Source organism: Salvelinus namaycush, chromosome 2 (genome assembly GCF_016432855.1).
Source record: "Salvelinus namaycush isolate Seneca chromosome 2, SaNama_1.0, whole genome shotgun sequence".
NCBI classification, from domain to species: Eukaryota; Metazoa; Chordata; class Actinopteri; order Salmoniformes; family Salmonidae; genus Salvelinus; species Salvelinus namaycush.
Window position 1 is genome coordinate 31,385,421 of NC_052308.1, and position 19,582 is coordinate 31,405,002.

General features: G+C 42.2%; 2 protein-coding genes across 3 annotated transcripts in view; one reads left to right on the plus strand and one right to left on the minus strand.

Moving 5' to 3' along the window:
- The first annotated feature begins 665 nt into the window (after positions 1 to 665).
- On the plus strand, positions 666 to 7,281 carry LOC120021223 (cadherin-related family member 4-like). Its single transcript, XM_038964893.1, has 15 exons — positions 666 to 669; positions 1,511 to 1,701; positions 2,057 to 2,213; positions 2,368 to 2,459; positions 2,594 to 2,701; positions 2,801 to 2,904; positions 3,052 to 3,182; positions 4,001 to 4,181; positions 5,442 to 5,592; positions 5,695 to 5,797; positions 5,920 to 6,123; positions 6,212 to 6,351; positions 6,529 to 6,670; positions 6,813 to 7,018; positions 7,144 to 7,281. Exons 1-15 carry the CDS (start codon positions 666 to 668, stop codon positions 7,279 to 7,281), a joined length of 2,052 nt encoding a protein of 683 aa, XP_038820821.1.
- Positions 7,282 to 9,868: 2,587 nt separating this feature from the next.
- LOC120061446 (guanine nucleotide-binding protein G(i) subunit alpha-2-like) overlaps positions 9,869 to 19,582 on the minus strand; it is a 108,581-nt gene continuing 98,867 nt past the window's right edge. For both annotated transcript variants that reach the window (XM_039011260.1, XM_039011267.1), the window contains 5 exons: positions 13,413 to 13,541; positions 11,729 to 11,858; positions 11,414 to 11,567; positions 10,918 to 11,127; positions 9,869 to 10,761 (listed from right to left, as the gene is read on the minus strand). In XM_039011260.1, the coding sequence (XP_038867188.1) occupies positions 10,937 to 11,127; positions 11,414 to 11,567; positions 11,729 to 11,858; positions 13,413 to 13,541 (604 nt within the window). In that variant the 3' untranslated portion in view covers positions 9,869 to 10,761; positions 10,918 to 10,936. The remainder of the gene's footprint in view (positions 10,762 to 10,917; positions 11,128 to 11,413; positions 11,568 to 11,728; positions 11,859 to 13,412; positions 13,542 to 19,582) is intronic.

Sequence of the window (19,582 nt, forward strand, 5' to 3'; positions counted from 1 at the left end):
GACCATTACTGCATTATGACAGATTGAAATGTGAATTTATTTTTGGAACATCCAGGCATGTCCTTCTCCCTGCTTGGTTTACAGAGCATATCTAATGTGTCAGTCAGTATACATGTGTTGCTATGGAGTTTTCATGTGTTGCCCAGTCTCTTTACTCAATACAACATGTTATCAGTTCATCTTGACTTTAGGATCATAAATGTGTCAAGACCAGGCAGAGTTGATATGGTCATGTACTTTACATCTGAGGAGGGGTACGTTTGTTTGGTAACCAGGGCTGAGGAACACAGAACACACAGCCTTACTAGCTCTACTAGGTCTTCCCAGTTCTACACAGTCCAGATAATCAGCTTCCCAGTTAACAACACCAGCCTTAACTTCCAACTATGGGTGTCTACAATCTCCTCTGTCTACTGCTCCTAACATCTTTTTTACAGCTTCACATTTTGACCGGTGAGTTCATTAAGAACTATCTATAACATACATCTTTGAAATCAAATTTCATTGGTCACATACACATGGTTAGCAGATGTTATTGCAAGTGTAGCGAAATGCTTGTAAAAGTTTCCTAAGGACTAGAAGCGAGGTAGCCCTCTCTGTCGACGCCATCTTACATTTTGCGTCAGTTGGAAATGTCGAATATCGAAGTATCAAAGTATGGAGGAATGGGTACTCGGGCTGGTGAAAATGTGGAAGTGTCTTCATGAATCTATTCCGATGGACAAGCTGTAGATGGACATCATAACTAAAAGCCCACCTTTCTCTATCAATTGAAAATAGGACTTCCGAAACAAGTTGAGACTATTACATTTTGTATATGTAGTAGATGTACCATGGAACCTGATTTTATACTGCCACAGTTGTACAATGTTGTGAAGTCAAAAGTCTGATGAGATACACTTCAAATGCTTGCAACCAAATTGATCAAGTGCTCTTATTAATTCATCTTATTCTGTGCTGTTCATGGTCCAAAGGAGCGTGTGTTTCCATAGCGACTGGTGAGTTACCTGTGTTTGTTGTCAGTAAAGGAGTTTGTGTCTAACTGTGTCTGCAGTGCTCCCCAGTGCACTGCTGTGTGCTTAAGTAATTCATCTTGTATTTCTAATACCATTGAATAAATATAATTTATTAATCCCCCTGTCTCGCTCTTTCTCCCTGTACAGTAGTCTATTACACCATGTATAATATGCCAGTATATCAGTAGCTATGCCCTACTACACTACATATTTCTATTCTGTGCAGTGGTGTATTCTGGTACTGGTACTCCCTGTATTTAGCTTAATTCTTGTGTATTTTATTTTACTCCTTGAGTAAGTTACTATTTAATTTTGTATTATCTTTTAAACTCTGCATAATTGGGACAGGTTTGTAAACAAGTATTTCACTGTAAAGTCTACACCAGTTGTATTTGGCAGATGTGATAAATACAATGTGATTTGATTTGGACAGGAGCTCTGAATGTTCTGTTTAGATTTTAGAGCTGCGTGGACTGTGCTGTGGCTCCCTCTAGGGTTCATAGGCCTCCCTGCCTCCGTGTCTGTATCGGAGAGCACCCGTCCCAGGAGTGTGGTGGTGGAGTTTCATGTGCAGAGCTCCAGTCTTCTCCCCACAGTCAACATCCTCTCTGTCAACCCAGAGTTAGCAGTGTTTGAGACGCCCATCGTCAACCCTACTAACGTCTCTGGTATCTTCAATGTCCAGGTCGGAACAGCCAATTTTGTCAAATATCAGTTCTCGGGTATCTTTATTGTCATCTGCTTTTTATACTGATGAAGACGTAACATTTTTTTGACATTCTAACCTAACCCCAGCTTCATGTCCACAGCCCGGCTCAACCTTAGTCTCAACCCTAACCCCAGCTTCATGTCCACATCCCAGCTCAACCATAACCCTAGCCTCAGCTACAACTACAACCCTAAGCCTCAACCACAACAATAACAATAACCCTAGGGTTATGTCCAGATCCCAGTTCAACCCTGACCTCTGTTTTGCACATGAACAAATGAGACATTAGTAAAGATAAATGTTTTGCATCTAATATGGTGTACATGTGTAGATAGTGTTGAGCGGTTCTCTGGACTATGAGAAGGCCAGCATGGTGAGTGTTCGTCTGGGCCTGGTCACCTCATCAGGCCGTGCAGAGCAGACCTTCCATATCAGGGTGGTGGATGAGAACAACACGCCACAGTGTGAACCTCTGTTCCAGCTGCCTGGTAACACAACCTCACCTCAACCACTACACATACATTATACACTGTTTACAAGGCTATTACATGTTTATTACGGTGTTATTACTATGTTATAAGGTGAGTGTGTTGTTGAGGGACGTTGTAATGAGTAGATGGTCTGATGGGTGTTTGTGTACAGGAGTTGAGGTTCATGTCCCAGAGAACCTTCCTGTTCCTGTGACTCTCTACACTGTCCTGGCCTCCGACGCAGACCGCAATGACACACTCTCTGTAATAAACACACTACCTCCTCATTACTTTCTGATCTCAGCTGTATTACTGTACCAATACATTGCCTAATCCTATTCAGTATAGGTTTAGACCAAGTGTTGACACCCGTTCTGGTTTGTGGGTTTGTGCTGCAGTTCTCTATCAGTCAGGTCTTGCCCAAATCCTCCAAAGGACAGTTCCACGTCAGTGGAGGCGGCAGCATCATCTCAAGCCAACCATTTGATTACCACACAGGGCCAAGGGTGAGGGTGTGATATTATGTATACCTTTATGTATAAAGACATGTTTTAGAAGTTTGTTTTATCAGAATGATTTCCTCCTCGTGTGATGCTGTTGAACAGGAATTGATGCTGTCTGTGGTTGTGAGAGACAAACAGGGGGCTAACTGTACTGGGACAGTCAGGATCAAGGTGCTGAAAGTCTACAACCCTCCTCTGGATCTGCTGTGAGTTCAACGGAATGATGCCTTGCCTTCTTAATGTTTATCTATCACTCCCAGTCCTAAGAGGTTTCATTTATAGGGTTTATGATAGATATTGTGTTTATCAGATTTACATGTTAAAAGGTGTGGTTAACCCAGATCTCTTGTCAGTCTTGTTTCCCAGAATGTGTCCATCTTTGAGAACCAAGGACCTGAGGATATTGTAGCTATCGTCAGAGCTAACCTCACCATCCCTGATGTACTCTACACTTTTGTAAAAGATTATCCCCATTTCAAGATTGGTAGAGGTTCAGATTTTCTCATTCTTATCTCACCAATATTATGTGATGAAAATCAATGTTTTTATAATATCCTCTATGCATTGAGATGCATAAATGGCTGAATCATAATTTGAGATTTCAACGTGAAACTCAATTTTCTTTGTGTAAATCCTCGACATCAGTGAATAATGATCTGTTCCCTATATACATTTAATTGTTAGGAAACTACTAATATCACTTAAATTGGTACAGGACTCTCACTAACTGGTGCAACAAATATAGCCTCAAAATATGTTCATGAGTGAGAAACAACAATACCATGCACCCACTGGTGTTCAAAAGGTTTTTGGTGCTCCAAAAATGAGGTATTATATTGTATTCTGAATTACAGTAAATTACTGGCAGCAATTGGTTACTGTAGAATTTCAGGACATGATTTGTAGAATTCCAAAAATACAGTATTTTACTTTATTCTGTGGTGGTACAGCATTCTCACTCATGGGTGCAACAAATATAGCCTCTTACAAGGCACGCCTTAATATGTTAATGAGCCAGAGACTCGTTACCCGCCCGCATTTTCCCACAATGCACCATAATTAATACCGTAAACACATTTATGGTGTTTTACTGTGCATGTTACAGTATTTTACTGTTGAAATTACATAAAGGTCTTACAATGTGCTGTAACACAAATGTAGGGTATTTTACTGTGCATTCTACGGTAATCTACTGTATACGGTTTATACAGTGTCATTTAGTCGATTAATACATCTGCTAACAGTGAATGATTTGCCCCCGAAGTGTTGAACTGTCTCTCTTCCTGTCTCTTATCCTATCAGAGGACGGTATCATCAGAACAGCCTATAACCTAGACCTGGAGGCGGAGCTGGCCCTGGCCCACAGTGTTCTATTGGTCAGAGCCTACAGCGTGGCAGTGGAACGCTCAGCTACCGCCACTGTCACGGTCAACGTTTTGGATGTCAATGAGTTCCCACCCTTCTGCTCCCCCTCAGTGTTTGTGTAAGTAACAGGACTCTACTGGATCACTGGGCACCTGACTAAAATCAGCCCTATATGTATATCTTTGATAGATTACATTAGGTCATGTCTATGGCCAGGAGTTTTCCATGACCACGACTATAACTCCCTGGGGTCCAGACCGCAGTGTCCCAAAGGCTGATTCACGGGGGGGAATACTGTATTTTTGGAATTCTACAAATCATGTCCTGAAATTCTACAGTAACCAATTGCTGCCAGTAATCATTCACTGTTAGCAGATGTATTAATCGACTAAATGACACTGTATAAACCGTATACAGTAGATTACCGTAGAATGCACAGTAAAATACCATACATTTGTGTTACAGCACATTGTAAGACCTTTATGTAATTTCAACAGTAAAATACTGTAACATGCACAGTAAAACACCATAAATGTGTTTACGGTATTAATTATGGTGCATTGTGGGAAAATGCGGGCGGGTAACGAGTCTCTGGCTCATTAACATATTAAGGCGTGCCTTGTAAGAGGCTATATTTGTTGCACCCATGAGTGAGAATGCTGTACCACCACAGAATAAAGTAAAATACTGTATTTTTGGAATTCTACAAATCATGTCCTGAAATTCTACAGTAACCAATTGCTGCCAGTAATTTACTGTAATTCAGAATACAATATAATACCTCATTTTTGGAGCACCAAAAACCTTTTGAACACCAGTGGGTGCATGGTATTGTTGTTTCTCACTCATGAACATATTTTGAGGCTATATTTGTTGCACCAGTTAGTGAGAGTCCTGTACCAATTTAAGTGATATTAGTAGTGGATATAGGGGTGTACGGTGTTAGAGTAATGGTGGTAATTAGGACAAGACAAGCACCATTAAGATGCAGTCTCCACTACAAATGAATGACCACCCAGTCTGTATGACCTACTTCATACCCACCATTATTATCACTATCCGACTACAGCCTAATTATGAATGATGATATGTATTATTGGACAGAAGTTGGAGATAATTGGGTCTGAATTACTGCTTTTAATCAGTGCAGAGAAATCCCATTTGGGTCTGGGATAAGGCTCTTATGCAGTGTGTGACTTTAATTATTCTTATACATTTTAGCTAAAATAAAACAGATGTTTATAGAAATGTAGTCTAATAATCTAATTGAATTTAAACAGTTCAATCATTTCACCTTTTCTGTAAATGGTTTAGGAAATGCAAGTAGAACAGCAGTTTGCCAGATTGAACACAGACCGTGTGTCCTGTTGTGTTGTAGGCTGGAGGTGTCAGAGACCATTGAGGTGGGCAGCAGCCTGGGCTCACTGACCTGTGTTGACATTGACGTCAGTAACCAGAGTGTGTCGCTCACACTCGTCGATAACAGATTATCACTGCTCAAATTCCGCGTCAAAGACGGACAGCTCCAGGTAACCATGATAATGATTTAACAATGCATAATATTTGATGTACTATTACTATTCGAGTGTATGTCTTGATAAAGTGAGGGCTCGATTCAATCTGTCTGCCAGGTTAACAACACTCTGAACTACGACTCTGCTGAGATGGCCACCAATAACTTCCAGTATGAGGCCACCATCTTGGCTACGGACGCAGGCACCCCTCCTCTCACATGTCAGTTCACTTTGTGTTGTTCCCTGTGTGTCATGTACACAGTACACCATCATCTAATATATGTGGCAGTTTACTTCGAAGTTATAGGATGGCAGTGTAACACCGTTTCTCTCCGTATCCAGCCCAGGTGCGTGTTCTGGTCAGTGTAACCCCAGTCAATGAACATGATCCAGTGTTTCAGACTTTGTTCTTCAGTGTCCCTGAGGGCACCAGGCCTGGTACGGCAGTGGGGACGGTGGTGGCCAGAGACACAGACTGGCCCTTTGGCAACATCCGCTACTCAATCACTACAGGAGACGCCATGTTCACTATTGACCCTGAGGGAGGTGAGGCTACAGCTGAGCACACAGGGATCAGCTTAAGATTCTTAGTTAACATTTAACATCAATAAATAGGCTGCATCTCTCTCTCCAGGGGAGCTGTATCTGGGCGGAGAGCTGGACTTTGAGGAGCAGCAGGTTTATGTAGTGGGGGTTCAGGCTGAGGATTATGAGCAGGATATGGACCGTACCAACCGCAAGAGAAGAACAGTGGACATCACCGTACAAGTGGAGGTGAGGAATGGACAGAGAGCTAAAGCACCATTGTACATGTATCTAGTACAGGATAACAGAGTACATACTTTCAGACATTTATCCATATAATACCATAGATTAAAAATGGTTTTGGATGTAAATTGTGAAAACTAATGATTACTCTGTATCCATTCCATCCTCTCTCTTCTCTGTCAGAATGTGAATGATAATGCTCCAGTGTGTGACCCAATCTCCTATGAGTCCACCATCTTCTCCACCTTGTCTAATAAACTCCCCATCCTCTCACTCAGCTGCGCTGATGCAGACAGCGACAGACTAACAGCTACCATCACTAATGGTACACAGTGTGTGTAACTGAGTGTATGTTTCAGTTTACACCAATATTCCCCACCACACTCTCAGGCTAAGTCAGCTAAAGATTTGTTGTTAATCAAAAGTATGTTTCCATATCTGAGCACGTGTGATTTCATTCACGACAGGTGCTGCAGTGGACCGGTTTCTGATGACCGGGTTGAGTCTCGTCTCCAAAAATGTGTTCTCCTACGTGGTGGATGGGGTTTATGACCGCACCATGTTTGAAGTCACCATCTCTGTGTCGGATGGCAGGCATCACACTGAGGCTGTGGCCTACATCTACGTAGTTCCCTGGACCACTACTGTTCCTACTACTACTACTACCACTACAGTAAGATCAGCCTTGTAGAGACATGGTACACACCCCTGTAACACAGCTACTTCATATGAAGGAAAACCTTTCACAACAGGAGACCCATAAGAGACTGTATCATCTCTTTGCTGTCCCTCCTCTAGGCTAAACCTCCACACGTGGTCACAGTGATGTCAGACTACTGGGATCCAGAGCCTTGGTTTGTTGCTGTGGTGACGGTTACCGGCATCCTGCTCCTGCTGGTCACAAGTCTGCTCATCAGGGCCATTCTGAGCCGGTGATTTACCCCCCCCCCCCCACACACACACACTGACCACCTATGCCCAACTCTCTCGCTCTAGACTCTCTATAAAATAGATAAAAATAAGTCTGAAGTGATGATGTCGAGCAAGGTTGCATAACTCTGGTCCTTGACAACCTCTGTTCAGTTAATCCGCTCACTGTAGAGTTTACAAGATCTGCTCTCCCATGGAAGCAGCAGGGTTTTCAGCGGGGGTTAGGTTAGTGTAACAGTCCATAATAAGAATTCTATGTTTATGCCTGCAGCGTCTATGGTTGGGGACCAAAAGATGAGCCTGAACCTCCATCAAATAAGACGTGAGTACCATTAGAGAACCAAGTTTTGAATTATAAGCCATTATTAATTGTTATAAACATTTTACCACTAACTCACAACGTACTGTGTAATATGTTATCTGAGCAGGGAAGAGATCGGCAAAATGAACACAGAAGTGAGTCAAAATGGGGCCAGTGAAAATGACCAGGCAAGTTTGGATCAATGGTTTCCAATTGCATCCTGATGAGAATAAATATGTGAAACAGCATGGGTTTACCTTTGAATGTGTTTCTCCAAGGCCTCACTAGATGGCACCCTCAGTCTGTCTAAAGTCAGCATACAAGACGACCTGCTGGTAGGTGTCCATTGCCTATGGAAACTCTATGGGTTACAGTCAACATTGGGTCCAGGCTTAATAGAGATTTAACAGGTAATTTCTGTTCTCTCAGAGGTTTGATGGGAAGGCACAAGATCCAGGTAAGAGCTGGGCTTACAAACCACCAAAATGTTCCAATATTCATATTAAGCTAATCATCTTCTGGAATTTATCAAAACATATGAATTAATCCAATGTTTCGAGGTTTTCAGGCCTAAAATGTGAGAAGTAATTGGAAAACATGTTTTTTTGTTAGTTTCAGGGCGCAGTTACCTGTTCAACTCTTCCAGTGGTGAACGGCGTTGGTTGTAGGGGACGTCCAGTCTTACCATCAACGACCTGCACTGATTTATGTGCTGTTTATACCATCTGTAGCTGAAGAGGATTCATATGATGTGGATTCATATGATGTGTGCAATCAGGCATTTTAGCATAATTGTGATTTCAATTACAGGTCGATTTGAAGTTTGTAAGAGTGATATTGTAAAAGGTACTATTTAATACATAATCATGCTGACATGCTGTGTTGGAGGCTACTCCTTAATTACTATTCCTGTATGTGTACTCATGTAGTTCAGCATCAACAGTATACCTTATATATACAAAAGTATGTGGACACCCCTTCAAATGAGTGGATTTGGCTATTTCAGCCACACCCATTGCTGATTGGTGTATAAAATCTAGCACACAGCCATACAATGTCCATGGACACAGATTGGCAGTAGCATGGCCTTACTGAAAAGCTAAGTGACTTTTAATGTGGCACTGTCATAGGATGCCACCTTTCCAACAAGTCAGTTCATCAAATTTCTCCCCTGCTAGAGCTGCCCCAGTCAACTGTAAGTGTTGTTATTGTGAAGTGGAAACGTCTAGGAGCAACAACGGCTCAGCCGCAAAGTGGTAGACCACACAAGCTCACAGAACAGGACCGCTGAATGCTGAAGCACGTGAAAATCGTCAATCCTCGGTTGCAACACTCATTACTGAGTTCCAAACTGCCTCTGGAAGCAACATCAGCACAATAACTGTTTGTCAGGAGCTTCATGAAATGAGTTTCCATGGCCGAGCAGTCACACACAAGTCTAAAATTACCATGCATAATGCCAAGCGTCGGCTGGAGTGGTGTAAAGCTCACCACATTTAGACTCTGGAGCACAGGAAACACGTTCTCTGTAGTGACGATTCACTCTTCGCCATCTGGCAGTCCGACGAACAAATCTGGGTTTGGCAGATGCCAGGAGAACTCTACCTGCTCCAATGCATAGTGCCAACTGTAAAGATTGGTGGAAGAGGAATAATGATCTGGGGCTATTTTTCATGGTTCGGGCCAGGCCCATTAGTTAAAGTGAAGAGAAATCTTCGCTACAGCATACAATGACATTCTAGACGATTCTGTGCTTCCAAATTTGTGGCAACAGTTTGTTTCAGCATGACAATGCCCCCATGCACAAAGCGAGATCCATACAGAAATTATTTGTTGAGATCGGTGTGGAAGAACTTGACTGGCCAGCAAAGCCCTAACCTCAACCCCATCAAACACCTTTGGGATGAATTGGAACGCCGACTGTGAGCCAGGCCTAATCGCCCAACATCAGTGCCGAACCTCACTAATGGCTCGTGGCTGAATGGAAGCAAGTCCCCACAGCAATGTGTCAACATCTAGTGGAATGCCGTGCCAGAAGAGCGGAGACTGTTATAGCAGCAAAGGGAGGAGACCAACTCCATATTAATGCCCATGATTTATAAATGAGATTTTATTTTGGTCATGTAGTGTACGTTGTTTTGTCTGACTTGTGGAATAACAGTTTGTTTTGGTTTTATTACACCAACAGCTCTAACCTGATTTGAATGAAATTATCTGTTGTGTTCTATGAAAAACCTGTCCATTAGTATGTGAAAATTACCTAAATAATGTGTAGGAAAACACAAGAGCAAGTAAATCAGGTGATCTTTATTTTTATTTAAATTAAATCATTATATAAGACTTTCAAAGCCTTTTAATATTGACCAAAAAACTAACCTTTCCCAATTAGATTTTGTCTTTCCTCAATCTATTTATCATTAAGATGTTGTGAGAAAAATGGAAGAAAAAAGTAGGCATACAGTCGGTCAAACAGTACTGATAAAAGCATATCTATGAATCGGCTGTAAACTTAAGTGAAGGCACAAACATACTGCAAAAGACATGGAATTGGTATTATAAAAAATTATGTTGTTAGGTACACACATACTTTAAATCAGTTAGAATTTTTGCCATTCCTTCCCCTGGTTGTGAAGGTTTTTTGTTTTACTTTTTAATATTTTTATTTAGATTTTGTAAAAGGAATGTTAAAATATTCTGTGCAGATTACAGAGCTAATATATTTGCCATCTCGAGTCATGCAGGAAAAATATGCAGTTTGGCTATGAATGAGGAACATATGTAAACATGATAAAAAAAGCACGTCCTTTTTCCATTCATAATCTTTATCCATGCATGTTCTTGTTTTACAAAATAAGCTTTATGCGATTAAAAGTTTAATAGAATTTGCAATGCACATCAGATTTTCTAAAGTAAAATGAACACATTTATATAAAAACCTTTTCCAATGCCTCTAATAATTGAAAATAAACTAAGAAAAAAAAACAATAACAAATGTTTGATTTGTGGTCTTAGCCCAAAGAGTTAACAATATGAGCAACTGGATCAGCAATCGTTGATATTCTGCAATGCTCTCCGAGTTCTCAGTCTCTTAGGTGCCTTTAAAAAAAGCAGAGCAAAGCCGAAATCGTGGTTGGCCAGTGCATTCCTTCACAACGTTTTTCTTCCAAACTTCCTTATAGTCAGAGCTGTTCAAGTAATCGGAGGGAACACAGAGAGAGGGAGAGGTTAATGCATCCAATGTTAACCTTGAAGTTTTATTCAAAACACATTAACTAGCTGGTTTCTGTGCATTTATGAACAGATTCCAGTGTGTGCTCTATTGTACATATGTAGAAGCTGACCTTGACTATTCCTCAGGCTCTAGAAGAGACCACAGTCCTTCAGGTTGTTCTTGATGATGACGTCGGTGACGGCGTCGAAGACAAACTGAACGTTCTTGGTGTCGGTGGCTTGGGTGAAGTGGCTGTAGATCTCCTTGGTGTCCTTCTTCTTGTTCAGGTCCTCAAACTTGGTCTGGATGTAGGCCTGCGCCTCCTCAAATTTGTTGGGACCTGGGCATAGGAGAGGAGGTTACGAGGATTGTTTTGCCCATAGAATTAGAATGGTTGTGCTACTGAGTCTGTACGCGTCAGGAGAAAACTAGTATCAGGTGGAGAAGTTGATCTGTTCTACTGATGGGATTCATGGGGTTGTTGAGCTACACATCTTGCCACTAGACTCCTTTGACTGGTAAAAACGACACCTCCTAGCCTGACATGAGAATTTCAGCGTAAAGCACTGCCAACTACAAGAGAACATGGAACATTCAGGGGATTCCAAGTTGTGTTGTGGTCTTACCAGAGTACTCCGGGAAGCAAATGGTCAGGGGGCTGTGTGTGATCTTGTCCTCAAACAGATCCTTCTTGTTGAGGAAGAGGATGATGGAGGTCTCTGTGAACCACTTGTTGTTACAGATGGAGTCAAACAGCTTCATGCTCTCGTGCATCCGGTTCTAAAGGGAGAGGGAGAGAATAACAAAACATTATTTAATTCCAGTTGATCAAGACAACTCAAAATTAATGTGAGGTAATTTCCTTTAGAAATAAAACTGCATTAAAAAGGGATAAGAGAGATCCAGTCAGTGGTACTTAAAACAGTCTCCTGCCTCCTCACCATCTCCTCATCCTCAGCCAGCACCAGATCGTAGGCACTCATGGCCACACAGAAGATGATGGCTGTGACTCCCTCAAAGCAGTGGATCCACTTCTTCCTCTCGGAACGCTGACCGCCCACGTCAAACATTCTGTAGGGACACAAGCAGCCAGTGAGGGTCACCCTTCTACTGCTGCTTACTAGTGGTACTGTACTGTATGCCCAACCTCAACTCCCAGAACAACCTCTAGTCTAACCCTGTATCTCCTTTGATGTGTGCATATTGTGAAGAAATAAATAGGTGTAAACAATATGGTGCTGGCTCCACAGATTCATGGGCTTATGGGATTTACCCAATGTTTTTTTTTTTTTTTACACCTATCCACTCTATTAGGTCTGGAAACAGAGGAGCGGTTTTCTGCAGGTCCATTCATGTCCTCTGTATTGGGATCCATAATTACACCAATGAGAGGGAAGCACCATGATGATGTGACATTCCTGGAGGAGCCCCCACATTCCATTAAACCAGGATTGGCCCAGAGAAGGGAGGCTGAGGGTCTCTGTACTCATAGCACCTTCCCTGCACAGAACATGCCATTTTCCCTGGCATTTTGTCACCGTTCTTGTACAGTGCAGTTGCCGTGGTTACAGGGCAGATGGGGCTGAGTCGCTGAGGGAGCGGATCTGTTTTTGTTTGTTTGTTGTCACGATGGATCTCCGCATGACTTCTTCATGAGGACATAGCAAACCGACCGGGCACATGGGCGAAATGAGAAGATGCCTGCTGTGGAAGTGCCAGTCTCGGCTGTGGTGCCCGTTTAATCATCAACACAAGGGAGGTTGCTTTTGAAAACAGAGAATAGGAGGATATGCAGAGACAGTGGTCTGGAAGTCTTGTTTGGCAGACACCAGACAGACTGTCAGATTATTTTTTGTACTGTCAGCCCTGCTAGAAATTCTGCTGATATTTGGGTGAATTTCATATGTAATGGAGTGCTGCTATGCTATGTGTTAGTAGGCTGTGTAAGCATGCAAACACATAGGGCTGTAATGTTCAGGGCTGTAATTAGTAGTGCTCACCTCAACAGGGCTCTCATCAGCTCTAATATCACTCACTGTAGCCTGATTCCATCAGGCCAGCTAAACACGAGCTAACACTGCTGCAGGGCATGTTATTTGTGTGGGGTTGTTGGTGGTGTACAAATAGATGTATATGTATGTAGAGTATTCCCACATTCAAATGAACATAGATTTCGGAAGCCACTGCCATTGAACACATAAACCAGCCTGCAAACAGCCATGCAACCTGCCAGTCCATCAGTTTTTCACACAACTTCCCCACCATACACACAAACTGACACACACAGAGAACCAGACCAGATCAGTCAGCTGGAAATTGCCTTTTCAAAGTAACAACCAGACAAGATGGTGCCTTGGAGTGAAGAACAAAGACAGAGGAAAGAAACAGAGGTTCCTTTGCGTCTGGGCAGCGGTGCGGGCAGAGGGTTCAAAATGAACCAGATCCTGAAGCTAACTTATGAGGCAGGATCAGGTTACCCATCTCACATTCACTATCAACAGACAGAAACTAAATCACTGCTTTCTGCTAGAACAATACAAATCAGAATATGACGGAGGAATCTTTGATTCAGAATAGGGAACTGGTGCACTGACACACAAGCCAGGGAGTCAGTGGTCCACTCACTTAAAGTGTAGGTCTTTGAAGGTGAAGTGTGTCTCCACAATGCCAGTGGTCTTCACTCTGGTCCGCAGCACGTCCTGCTGTGTGGGGATGTAGTCTGCTTTGGCTATCCTCTCCAGGTCATTCAGGTAGCTGACAGGGACAACACACACAGGTCAGAATACAGACACAGCTGTCAGATTAAAAACTAGGAGGACTTTCACCAAGTCTAGGGTCAGAGGATTTCAGGCATCTAACTCTCCACCACTGGTTTGACCACATTATTAAATGGTATTGGTGCAATCTGTTTATTTAACCTCCATCAATATAAACTCATCACTTAACAAGTACACACAAAGTAGATAAAGACCTATCATCATAAGTCTGAAGTGCCCTCTCAATGTTAGATACAATCCGCATCAGCACTCAAATCTGCCAGGAGACTCCGACAGACTGACTCTTAACCCATTTACACACACATACAGATGACAGTGGTATTAGATCATTGGGAAACCATCTGAGCCGCCTGTTGAGAGGGGAAACTATTGTGTCAGACCACTGTCCAGCCTGGTCTCAGACGATTTTGGTATTTTATTAGGATCCCCATTAGCTGTTGCAAAAGCAGCAGCTACTTTCCTGGGGTCCACACAACACATGAAACATAATACAGAACATCAAGACAAGAACAGCTACGTACAGACAAGGACAGAACTAAGTACATTTTTTAAAAAGGCACACGTAGCCTACACATCAATGCACACACAAACTATCTCGGTCAAATAAGGGAGAGGCGTTTCGCCACGAGTGTTGCTTATCTGTTTTTTGAAACCAGATTTGCTTTTTATTTGAGCAATATGAGATGGGAAGTTCCATGCAATGAGGGCTCTATATAATACTGTACTCTTTCTTGAATTTGTTCTGGATTTGGGGACTGAATAGCATGTCTGGTGGCATAAGTGTATGTCAGAGCTGTGTGTAAGTTGACTACTGTATGCAAACAATTTGGGATTTAACACATTTTAAGAAACAAGAAGTCATGCAGTCAGTCTCTCCTCAACTCTTAGCCAAAAGAGACTGGCATGCATAATATTTATATCAGCCCTCTGATTACAATTAAGAGCAAAACGTGCCGCTTTGTTCTGGGCCAGCTGCAGCTTAACTAGGTCTTTCCTTGCAGCACTGGACCACATGACTGGACAATAATCAAGAATAGACAAAACTAGAGCCAGCAGAACTTGCTTTTTGGAATGTGGTGTCAAAAAAGCAGAGAATCTCTTTATTACGTCCAGACCGCTCCCCAACAACCATTGAATCTATATATGTTTTGACCATGACAGTTTACAATCTAAGGTAACGCCAAGTAATTTAGTCACCTCAACTTGTTCAACAGCCACACCATTCATTTCCAGATTCAGCTGAGGTCTAGCGCTTAAGGAATGATTTGTACCAAATACAATGCTATTTGTTTTAGAGATGTTCAGGACCAATTTATTACTGGTCACCCATTCCAAAACAGACTGCAACTCTTTGTTAAGGGTTATAGAGACTTTATTAGCAGTAGTTGCTAATGCGTTTATGGTTGAATCATCAGCATACATTGACACACATGCTTTGTTCAATGCCAATGGCAGGTCATTGGTAAACAATTGAAAATAGTAGAGGGCCTAGAGAGCTGCCCTGCGGTACACCACACTTTACATGCTTGGCATTAGAGAAGCTTCCATTAAAGAAAACCTTTTGAGTTCAACAGGACAATGACCCAACACACCTCCAGGCTGTGTAAGGGCTATTTGACCAAGAATGACAGTGATGAGTGCTGCTTCAGATGACCTGGCCTCCACAATCACCCGACCTCCACCCAATTGAGATGGTTTGGGATGAGTTGGACAGCAGAGTGAAGGAAAAGCAGCCAACAAGTGCTCAGCATATGTGGGAACTCCTTCAAGACGGTTGGAAAAGCATTCCAGGTGAAGCTGGTTGAGAGAATGCCAAGAGTGTGCAAAGCTGTCAAAGTAGCCACCCTTTTCCTTGAAGAATCTAAAATATGTTTTGATTTGTAAAACACTTTTTTGGTTACTACATGATTCCATACATGTCTTTTCATAGTTTTGGTGTCTTCACTATTATTCTACAATGTAGAAAATAGTACAAATAAAGAAAAACCTTGAATGAGTAGGTGTGTCCAAACTTTTGACTGGTACTGTACGTATTGCAAATTCATATTATATTGTACGAATTACAATTCTTAACATATCATACAAAATTGGATGATGGACATCCACAAATTAACACATACCATATACCAAATGTAACATATAATACTAATTTGAGTGTCCTGGATTTTCGTTTACTATGTTACGTCTACTCGAGTCCAGGTTGTAGCATCAGCAGGACGGCCAGGAGTTAATTTCATTAATTGAGATCTTCATGGCAACGGAGCTTTGCTTATCAATGGCTGTCTGTTCATTTACTTAGCAGTAGTGGCCCTGTGATGTAATTTTAATAGCACAGTTCTTGGCCCTCTGAGTATGATTGACTCCTATATCTGAATGTTGAAGATAGACGCTGGGAGGCTGGGCCTAGCGGGCTTCATATTTAAGATCAAATAAATGGCTTACACCCACCCAGTGGCCAGTTTAGGTACACCATCACGTTCAAGAAAATGGTAATGTGACCGTGGCTTGCTATATAAAGCAGACAGGCAGAGCCATTTGGTTATGGTTCGACTGAACATTAGAATGGGAAAAACAAGTGACTTAAGTGGTATGATTGTCGGTTCCAGTATCTCAGAAACGGGCATCATGGGCTTCTCACGCGCGACAGTGTATGTTTTACCGAGAATGGTGTTTATTTAATAATAATAATAATAAATATATATATATAAATTTAAAAAATAGACATCCAGTCAGAGGCAGTCCTGTGGATGAAAACAGCTCGTTGGCAAGAATGGTGCAAACTACCAGAGGGGCCACAAATAGGCAAATAACGGCGCAGTACAACAGTGTTGTGCAGAACAGCAACTCAGAACGCACAACTCGTTGGTCCTTGTCACAGATGGGCTATTGCAGCAGACGACACCACCGGGTTCCACTCCTATCCGCTAAAAACAAGATGAGACCAATGGACAGGTGCTCCACTGGGCACGCGATTACCAACACAGGACAATTGAGGAGTGGAAAAAACATAGCCTGGTTCGACGAATCCCGGTTCCTGTTGCGTCATGCTGATGGCAGTCAGGATTTGGCGTAAGCAGCATGAGTCCATGGCCTCATCATGCCGGGTGTCAACGGTACAGGTGGTGGTGGTGTAATGGTGTGGGGAATGTTTTCCTGGCACACGTTACGTCCTTTGATACCAACTGACTGAGTCTAATAATAAGTACCGTATGTTTCGTCGTGACACGGCACACTTTAACGTACAGCGTCAAAGGGGTCAGTTTTTTCAAATTTTCTCCAATACTATTGGTCCATTACCATGTCAATCGGCAGGTAGCCTAGTGGTTAGAGCATTGGACTTATAACCGAAAGGTTGCAAGATCAAATCCCTGAGCTGACAAGGTAAAAATCTGTCGTTCTGCCCCTGAACAAGGCAGTTAACCCACTAGGCCTTCATTGATAATAAGACTTTGTTCTTAACTGACTTGCCTAGTTGTAAAAAAAAAAACGATATATTTTTTTTTTGCTGTATCGAAACTTAGTTCAATATCACCAGCTACCTAACATCCTATTAGCTAGCTATTGTGATGTATTTATCATTGTAATAAATAAATAAATGTAGATGCATTTGTAGGTAACTAGCTAACACTGATGGAGGGTGAAAGGATAACAGCGCCAACTGTCAAAGAAGGGAGAGTAGGCTATTCTGGATAGTGTAGTTCTCGTCCCTAGAAGTGAGGACAGAAATAATAGTAACATAATATTCAGTGCTGTCTAATTTAAGCAATGAATTCTTTCTTGTGATGTTTTCTGTCCTCAGATACAGAGAGCTGCTAAAGCCTGTCAGCAGATGAGGTCCCAATGAAGAGCAGTGGTTCTCAGTCCTGGTCCTGGGGACACAAAGGGGTGCACATTTTTGTTTTATCCTTAGCACTATTGTACACAGCTGATTCAAATGACCAACTCTTCATCAAGCTTCAAGTGGTATTTATGTATTAATTTGTGATGCTATCCTTGATATAATCCTGCTGTTGTACATGCACGTGTGTGCACATGCATCTATCTAATGTTACCATGATTTGTTATAAGAGATATCCTTTAGTAATCCACAATGACCCGATGAAGTAAAAGTCTAACAATGACATCTTCCATATTCCAACAGATACCTTAGAACTGGAGATTCCTTTAAAACGATTGCTTACAGTTACAGTGCAGAGCACTGCACGGTTGGGTGACCAGGGCCATCTGGGACTGCCTCATGGGGGAATTCAGGCGTGTGTGAAGGCTACCTGTGTCCTGCACAACTTCATGAGGATGGACACGAGGACCAGGAGGGGATCTGCAGCTCGTCGCCGTGTGTCAGAAGAGAGGTCTGCTGCTCTGCAGGATGTTTCAAGGATGGGGGCCAACAACGCAGCACAGGAGGCATTCCATGTGCGGAAGATCTTCACCTCCTACTTCAAAGAGGGTGCTGTTTCCTGGCAACACCATAGACTACACTATGCACAACCAAAGGCTCTTTTAAGAGCCATCCACATTGCTAAAAAAGTATTCTTCCATTTACTTAGCTATGTCTACTGCAGTTATTCAATTCCCAGTTTATCTCCCTTTGATTTCTACTTCTCAGGTAAGGGCTCGGTTTAGGTAAGGGTGATGATGTCTGTACAAAAAAAAAGTGTCACCCATATATATTTTTGGGGGGAACAATTAGACACCCTATAATGAACAAATACACACTTGTTTATCAAATTGGACTGATGGATTGTGTTGTGCAGCAAGCAGGCTCAGGTGTGTAACTGTGTTTCCTTCCACCTTCAAAGAATAGGAAAGAGGACCAACCATGGAGAATAGTAAGACACTTCATTATTTATATAACCTCCCTATATTGTTTGTCTGTGCATGTTTTTCAGCATAAAGTACTCTGCAGCCACTTAGTGTGGACACCAGGTGAGGCCACACACACACTCCTGTCGAACACTCTTTAACTAACTTATTTTCTCAATAACAGTCTCTCCCCTTCACTTCATCCCTCGTCCCCTTCTCCCAAAATCCTCTCGGTTATATCAGCTGTGTCAGTGAACTCTTCCCGCATCTGAACTGGCTACATAGAGGGCACAGCATGATTAGAGGTGAGAGGTCACTTGGTTGGATTAACAGGAAGTATTATTAAAGAGATGCTTTACATTGAAATACAGATAGAGATGTTGTAGTCCCAGAGTTAATGATCCCAGGTCAGTTTTGCACTTCACCTCCTGATGGTTATGATGACGACGTTATAATAAAAAACAAAACAACGCTTAATCATGCTCTCATTCTCTCTCTCTCTCTTGTCTGCAGGTATGTTTTGATGTGAAAGAGGATGCCAACCTCCAGTCCCGTCATCGCCACCTCACCCGCTCTTAATATAACCTTCAGGCCAACTGGGGCCCCAAAGCTGGTTAGGAGACACCGCTAGAGACACTATGTCATTGTGATGACCTGAGAGTAGCACAGTAATTCATTAAATCAAATGCGGACTTCCCTGCTACTCTGTTCTTACCTCTTTCCCTTTCTGTCTTTTACACACACCTCTCCCCAAATTTAACTTGTATTTATAATGCAGGTACTATATATTTATAACACTTGGATAATGAACATTCAATAACGCGTTTCACATTCTCCACTTGATTTGGATGACATTCTCTACCGATTGAAATTAAGTCTCATTTGATGAAATACAACACCTATCCTGTGTCCTCAGATCAGTGCTGATGAAGGAAATTAGATATTGAGATTAACCTGTTTGAGTATTTACATAATGTATTGGAAGTGTAGTGTACTGTTTTTTTTTCAAATTATGTTTCTGTATACAGTGCATTCAGAAATTATTCAGACCGCTTGATCAAAAGGCGCCTAAAGGACTGACCATGAGAAACAAGATTCTCTGGTCTGACGAAACCAGGTTTGAACTATTTGGCCTGATTGCCAAGAGACACGGCTGGAGGAAACCTGGAACCATCCCTACGGTGGAGCATGTGGGGATATTTTTTCACTGGCAGG

Bases quoted from the DNA above. Each gene is read 5' to 3' on its own strand.
- LOC120021223 (XM_038964893.1), top strand. The intron at 6,124-6,211 runs GTGAGGCTACAG...CTCTCTCTCCAG, and splicing joins CACTATTGACCCTGAGGGAG to GGGAGCTGTATCTGGGCGGA. The intron at 6,352-6,528 runs GTGAGGAATGGA...CTTCTCTGTCAG, and splicing joins ACATCACCGTACAAGTGGAG to AATGTGAATGATAATGCTCC.